This window comes from Asterias rubens, chromosome 2 (assembly GCF_902459465.1).
Source record: "Asterias rubens chromosome 2, eAstRub1.3, whole genome shotgun sequence".
NCBI lineage: Eukaryota > Metazoa > Echinodermata > Asteroidea > Forcipulatida > Asteriidae > Asterias > Asterias rubens.
Genome location: NC_047063.1, coordinates 16,370,995 through 16,378,992, shown reverse-complemented (window position 1 = coordinate 16,378,992; position 7,998 = coordinate 16,370,995). Strand labels below are relative to the sequence as shown.

The window sequence follows — 7,998 nt, the reverse complement described above, 5'->3', positions numbered from 1 at the left end:
CATGAGTCTATTATTTTGCAGCTGTCAAATGAGTAACAACAACTAGGGGAGGTCTAGGATTTTTTACACGAAGGAAAAGGAAAAATGTAACGCATGCAAAACACAATTTAATAAACTCTCAGTCTCAGTCATCACTCACCAAATGTTGTGTGTCTTGTTGATCATCAACTGAGAAAGGAATGTATGACCAAATTTCCCAGGTCCCTGCATTTTTATAGAGGTCCAGTGCGATGACCTCATCGCAAAATATATATATTTTCAACTGTATGATCTCATATATGTATGTTCTGGCGATGAGAACAAATGATATCCAAATGAGTTGCGCTGGGGTGATTCTTCTGTTATGATTACGTAATCAAAACACGTGCGTAACTAAGACTTGACAGCCACCCCTTGAGGGCGGCAGACAGCGACATTCCATTCTCTTTAAATCGCACGGCGGGGTGGGTGTTGGCAATCTACGCATATTACCATAGTTCACATAAGTGAGTGAGATCCCGCAACTGTATTAAAAGTAAATCAGCATTTGCTTTGCACAATTCAGCTCTGTATTCCCATCATGAATTTGCAATGACAAATTAAATTGTTTGCGTGTTTTTTAGGCGTTTGAAAATGTCGAGCCAAGTGATGCGCTTTTTGGGGGGGGTGGGAGGGGGGGGGTTGCTGTCTCGCGCATCGCACTTTGGGAGAGTTGCTCCTTTGAGGTAACGCAATCGCTTGCTAGTTTTAGTCTTAATCACGACATTTTATTGGTAAAAAAAAATTATGAAGAAGACTCTGTTGTTCCCCTATATTATGCACGACCTGTAAACCCAAGCATCGGCTATTCTCAGTTTGTTGCACATTTTGGTTCAAGGCGGTGCCTGGTGTCATGACAAAAACTGTCCGCTGGCAATGTGTCCACTGTCAGGGCCAGTTTAATAGGCCTACATCATGACAGTACACTTAAACATTATTTTGTGATCGGTCAGAAAACAAACCAATAAAGTGGTTGCCCAAAAAACTTGTCAGCAGATTTGTTTTTTCATCATTGTGACCATATAGGCCTATTATTGACGCTAAGTGTGTTTTATTTATAGGGTAGTTTATTTTTTTTGTGCTGCGATGATTGAGTTCTTCTCAGTGGTGTGATATATTTTTGGGATGCAAGAATTTAAATCTATAATAAGCGCATCGAAAAATACACACCACTCAAGTACAGATATAAGGCCTATTTAAAAGGCAATCGGTCAAAACCCGGTTTGAGGTAAAAATAAAACATTAACTTCTGAAATTATTTTCGCAGGTGGCAGGCCTTTTCACGAAAAATTGAAGCTCAAAACAACATTTTTATTACTAGGAGTTATTCGGGAGAGAAGGTTCTAGAGTAGAGTGAGGCAAGCGCCAAGAATAGATAATGATGTCAATTTCTTTTTTTTACAGAGGGTTCTTGATCATCGATGGCTCCCCTATGCAGGCTTGCTGCATCAGCCAACGGGCGCGTGGTGTGATAAAAACACATAATGCGTTCCCCTCGCGTAATCCATTCCAGGTAGGGGCGGAGCTTAGCTTCTACTCTCATTTAAATATTCGAGCACGAGTTGGGGAAGTGCACCGGGAAGAAAACAAAAACCCAGAACAAAAACCCTGCCCTCGATAACATTCCAAACATGGTGTGTAATACGTAAACGTCCACATAAATTCTTCTTGGTTGTTTGTTTATTAATTCCTGTTGTCATTTTTCTTTCCTTGTAAAAAGTTAGTTTTATATTGAAATGCTTGCATTCACAGCCAAAATTCATAAAGCTGTTTATCAGAAAATACTGCTTGACAAATTTCTCTGCTAATAAGCACACAATGAATGGGACTGCTAACCTGTTTTTGATAAGCAAGATTTTCCTGTTCTTAGCAGGTTTTTTGTGCTTACATGCATTATGAAAATGGAGGCCAATGCCCTTAGGGATGGGTTGTAAAAGATGACATGAGAGATCACCAAGGCATCGAACAAGCAATATCAGAGCTGGTAGCAAACAAACTGAACTAAACTACAACAAACTACAATACCACAATAAGCTGCAAAAACAAAAATTAAACTGGGGGTTACATAATTTTATTCAATTTAAATTTACCAATTAGCTACAATGTAATTGAACAAACAGTACAAAATGTGTTCACACCATTGAAATAGATTGTGCAAGAGAGCAGTGTATAAAATGAACATGAACCTTACAAAAGTATACATCCCAGGTGAATATTCCAGTTGAAACCAGTTAAAACCAGTCTAACAGTCAACTTATTAAAACTGGTGTAAACTGGAATTAACTCATTCATGTAAAAAACAAAATGGTAGTCTTTTAGATTAGCACTATAGTGTACTTTGTCATTTTGACAACCTAATCTGAACTCCATTGTTACATTAACATGTACCGAATAAAACTGTACTAGGTAATAGTCTTATAACCATCCCACTATTACTTATCATGCCCGTGCACCACCTGCGTGAATACTCATGTGCGCGCTTGGTAATTAGCAAAATTAACACCTGGCACGTGGTGATGAATGGACCAATGAGAACTCGACTCTCGGTCATGAATATGTATAAGGTATAGTAAAAATAATAACCCGTTCTTATATAGCGCTTTTCACACCCGGAGGGCGTCCCAAAGCACTTTACATTATTAAACCTGGACCCAATTTCATAGAGCTGCTTAAGCACAAAATTTTGCTTAAGCGAAAAAATCCTTGCTTAGTAAAATCAGATTACCGGCCAAGACTCCACTTAATTGTTATGCTTAGTAAACAATAGCTAAATACCAGTCACAAGCAATGTATATGGCATGAAATTTTGGGCAATAACATGTGTAAAATAAGCGAGCTATTTTCGTGCTTAAGCAAATTTTATGCTTAAACAGCTCAATGAAATTGGCCGCAGCAGGTCACTGGGCCTTAAATCACTCCTTAAAACCATCTCAGCTCCCTGGTGGTTGGGGAGTATGCAGCCTGTGCAACATTAATATGCGCTACTCGGCTAAATACAATTAAATAGTCACTAGACCAGCATCTACGTTGTGTGCAACCCAACTATACATCAAAATAAACCTGAGAAAGTTTCAGCGGTAAATCGGTCATTAGAGTCACAAGAAAATTGTGAAAAAAAGTCCTTATATATTTTCATGGGTTGTTGGACTCTTCTATTGAAGTTCTTTTTCCCAGGTTGTTGGAGGATAGCTCATTTATTATCAAATCCAACCTCCACGAATGTTAAACAATTGCAACAATTACCAATGATGTAAATGCCCTTTAAACAAGATCAATGGATAACAAAATATTCCTCTTGTAACGTGAATGTTGCTTAATTATTGTCTTAATGGGAGACTTTCCAACGCTAGGTGACAGCACACTTAAGCCTACCGGGTTAATTTCCATTGTTTACGTAGTTCTTAACTTGGGCATAATTCTGACAACAATGGTAAGTCTGCTGCCACCTGTCGTTACAGAAAGTCTCCTATTGCTAACTTACAATTATTAATCAATTGGTATACTAAATGAAGGGGGGGGGGAGGGTGTTAAGATTTACAAAAATAGTACAAGCAGTAAAACTTGTGACAACCAAAAATAATACAATTGCATGATAACGTATGTGGCTCTGGTTCTAGGGAAAGACTGCACAATCTCCACATATCGGGATATACTATCATTATAGGCTATGTGTAAAAATAGAAGAGTAAATATTATATATCTGCTAGCACAAAATACAACTATTTTCTAAATATGTATATTAATGTACTTCCTAAAAACATTTCGCTGTCTTTTTAAATGCTATAAGTTAAGATAGTGAACAAAATATACACACGATGATGTCAGAAAAGACAAAGTTTATTCATTAATTACATACGTTTGGCATATCAACATTAACGTAAAAATACATTTTATTGATAGATCTATCACTTGGGGTCAAATTTTGTGAAAATTTCAAAAATGCGAACAAAATTTTTGCCTTACTTGAAATGTTGACCTTAAAATGAGTCGTAAAGATCCCCACATGAAGGTGGTATTTGAATTAAGTTTTTTTTTCTCAAAAACTGCCTGGGTATATTTACCTTTCAAAAAGAGTTGTTTGAAACCAATATATGCACCAATGAGGATGGGGAGTGCAAAAACAATTGGTGTACTCAAAATGTACCCTTTTCAAGATAATCACACTTTTACACTTCGTTTTGCTATAAATTTGTGCACAAGGTCAAACTTTATAAGTTAATTACATAGGTTTGTAGTATCAACATAAAGTTAAAAATACATTGTATGGATAGATCTATCAAATGTGAATAAATTTGACACAAATTTTGAAAATATTGATTTTTGACCTTTTTACCCCAAAATGACCTTAAAATTCAAAATCAAGCTGGGCATCCACCCTAATCGTCTTCCCGAGCCCATGATCCATACATCTAGCATGGATGCCAGCCATTAACAAACTATGCCGTGTATTTTTTTTCTAGAGCACTTTTTAAAGTTTGGCTGGTCTACTATATGATCTAAAGAAACCGTTTCTAAATACTAAATAAATTTCACACAAAATCCTTAAATAAACAGAGGGTGTTATCCTCCAGCAACTTTTGCATCTAAGCAAAATATTTAGACTGAACATGTTTTGTTTACAGCAAAAAAAAAGAAGCTCAGCAGCAAGTATTTTGAGTAGCAATTGTTACACATTGTGTAGAACTCAGCTTTGCTGTATAAAAAGGGGAAATCGTTCACTGGTTGTGCGTGTAGCAATATTGCAACAGTAATTGCAGTTGTTAAAATAATTCTCAGTGGCTATTATGTTCTTCCATTTGAAGTGAACATCATTGAGAAACAAAACTTCAATTTCACTAAGTGATGAAGAATGTGGCTCATAAGCAAAACTGTAGTTCAGGGCGGATACATCACGGAGGCAACAAAGGTATAATTGCCTCTGGTTATTGCCATGGTGCCCTTGAAATGCTACAGTAGATATTTCCTCATAGGATGCCCTTAATTGTTAATACCATGAAGAAAGGTGCCCCTGCCCTTTCACAACCAAAGCATACAGTATACAATTGTTGCACGCTGCTACGGGGTCCATGGCATCTTTAGCCATGATACATGCATATTTGTTGCACGGCACGTAATTGGTTCTCGACCAATCAAACTTCAAAATTTGTACAGAGGTATAACAAGGTTGGTTGATAAACTTGTGTGTACAACCATGTAAACTCATGTGTCTCTTTTGGGAGAAGTGTTGATTCTGAGAAGAACTAGTGGAATCGACATTTCAAACAGTATACTCTGCTCTTTTCTCCCCTGAACACAACAGAGTATACCGTTTAAAACCTCAAAACCACACCGGTTCTTCTTATGACCAACACTACTCTCAAAACAGTTCAATTGCACCGATAGTCATTTCATAAGGCACATTCAAATAATGTAAAAGAGAACTGTTAGTTCAATACGCCGTTTAAAAGTAGTAATTCACAGTTTTATTTTGAAAGACATTTTGACCAATCTTGATAAATATTTAAAAGAAAAATCACGCCTTCTCCAAGCAATTATCACATCTTGGATTCGATTCCTGAAATATTGACCCTTTTCTGGTGAATACAAATTTGGTTGTGCTACGCTGCTTTTCGTGATTCAGCAGCTCCTGTCCTTGAGCTAATGATCAGTGTGGATCCGAAATCTAACACTTTTGTTGTATCAATTTTGCTGTATTACCCGTACACCAATGTGTGTTAGCACTGTAACTCAGTACTTTCCTAAAGCCCGATTCATACTTCCTTCGAATGCAATACGAATGTTGACGTCACAAATTCGCAACGAACAATTCGCAGCAGTTGCCCTCTGCGCAACTCACTTGCGAATATTGCTGCGAAAGGAGGCCTAGTTTGGACGTCCCATTCACGTCAAATTCGCTTCGCATTCGCATTCGCATGAAGTATGAGTCATGGGTTTGAACCCACGACCCTTGCAGTTCTAGAGCAGTGTCATATCAACTAGACCACCGGGATGGCCCGGTAGCTAGAGGCAGTTTGAATCCTACTTTTATTTGTGCTTGTGTTTTCTAAGTACCAGCCTTGACCAGGGAGGCAAAGATGCTGTCCTCTTGAGCTAGAAGGTTCTGTGGGGTGTCGTACTCCGCTATCCGACCCTCATTCAGCACCAGGATGTGATCAGAGTCCAGGATAGTCTGCACACGATGCTGTTAAGATCAAAGCAAATCAAATCACATCAACATTTTGAGTAGGATTCAAACCCGCCATTCAACCCATCTTCTAGGCATGATATTTGGTCCTAAAGGGCTGACGTAAATGTTCACATGGTGACTCCATTTATTTGACTTTGCATAATAATCACTCATCTAATCAAAGTTTTGGACAGGATTCAAACCAGCAACACCCCAACCCAGGCATGATAATTGATCCTTGGGAAAAAAGTCATAATATTTTATCAAATACAAGGGCTGGCATGAATGTTCACATGGGGATGCCATTTAATGGACTTTTCAAATTATTTACTGATCTAATCAAAGTTTTGGACAGGATTTGAACCCACACCCCCTGTCTTGGTATGAAGAATATCATGCCTGTCTAGAGCAACCACTTTCAAGAGTAAGTTCCATCGGTATCAAGATGAAACTTGGACTCCTCTGACTGCACAATTGGAAATTTATAATTTATCATGAGCGGTATGGCAATTTTTTTATTGACAATAAATTTGTGGCTTTTTGGTAAACTGATTTCTCTGTAATTTCTTACCGCTATGGTGAGGATGGTCCTCTCCTTGAAGGCACGAGCAACAACTTCTTGAAGAATAGCATCCTGGAGAGCGAAGAGAAAAATATTAGTGTAGTACTTTATGAGACCTTAAACTTTCAACCTATCAACTATATCAACCTGGGGGGAGGTAGAAAATCAGCCAGGACTACTATACTTTCGCTCTGCGGAATGACTTTCTGGTCTGAACATGTTGACGATGCTTCTTTAGTCATCATCAGGAGACTGTAGAGTGTAGATGCTAGTCTCTTTATAGAGATACAAAGGGTTTCAGTGTAGAGTCGGCACTGTTCGGATTGGTTCTTCTGAAAGGCAAACTGTGGTTGAAGGTCTAAGAGGTACTGTGCGGGCTGTACATTGTGTTTGAATGACTTGTGTACAATCTACTTCCGATAAACTTCGCTCCCTGACCAATACTACAAACCCAACCCCCCTCACAATCAACCTCAACCCACCACTCTGACAGCCGTCGTATTCTCCTCACCCTCCAATCTCCATGACTGATTTATTTGCTAAACCTACCGTTTCCAAGTCAATGGATGCAGTGGCCTCGTCCATGACAAGAATGCGAGTCTTCCTCAAGAAGGCACGAGCCAAGCAGAAGAGCTGCCTCTGACCAACGCTGAAATTCTCTCCTCCTTCAGTCACCATCGCATCTGTTACAAAAAGCAAAATTCTCATAAATACAAGTGCCATTGTAAATCTGTACAGAGAACGTCAAAGAAGAAAGCTCGGTTCCTGTTTTGTGTATGAGATCTTATTTTCTTACCCAGTTTGAGATCCAGATCCGACACAACGCCTTTCAGCTGGGCGATCTCAAGAGATTCCCATAATGCATCATCATCATGCTCACCCCTCGCATCCAGATTAAACCTTCAGAAAATAAATGCATTTTATTTTATTAGACATCCAACAACAGGATGAATAGGAACTAAAGGAAGTGTTCAGTTTTAAAAGTGGGAGGGAAAACCCCAAAGGGGGATAACCCAAGCAATCATGTAGGGACTAAACTCCACCCAATCCACATGCAAGGCTCTGGTCTGAGGTGGGATTGGAACCGGGGTCCGCAGAGGTAAAAGGCGGGATAGTCTATTATGTTTTTACATCATGTCATGTTGTTGTATTCAAGAGTAATGTGTGCATGTATATAAGTGTGAATTGACTGGGAATCTGTGTGTGATAGTGTGAATTGACTGGGAATCTGTGTGTGATAGTGTGAATTGAC

At 38.7% G+C, this 7,998-nt stretch overlaps 1 protein-coding gene across 1 annotated transcript in view; it reads right to left on the bottom strand.

Annotated features, from left to right (window-relative positions):
- Positions 1-5,967: 5,967 nt before the first annotated feature.
- LOC117305758 (ATP-binding cassette sub-family C member 9-like) overlaps positions 5,968-7,998 on the bottom strand; it is a 39,899-nt gene continuing 37,868 nt past the window's right edge. Inside the window, exons 29-32 of the mRNA XM_033790634.1 lie at positions 7,543-7,646; positions 7,296-7,429; positions 6,756-6,818; positions 5,968-6,199 (exon numbers count right to left, since the gene is read on the bottom strand). Of these exons, the coding sequence (XP_033646525.1) occupies positions 6,062-6,199; positions 6,756-6,818; positions 7,296-7,429; positions 7,543-7,646 (439 nt within the window). The 3' untranslated portion in view covers positions 5,968-6,061. The remainder of the gene's footprint in view (positions 6,200-6,755; positions 6,819-7,295; positions 7,430-7,542; positions 7,647-7,998) is intronic.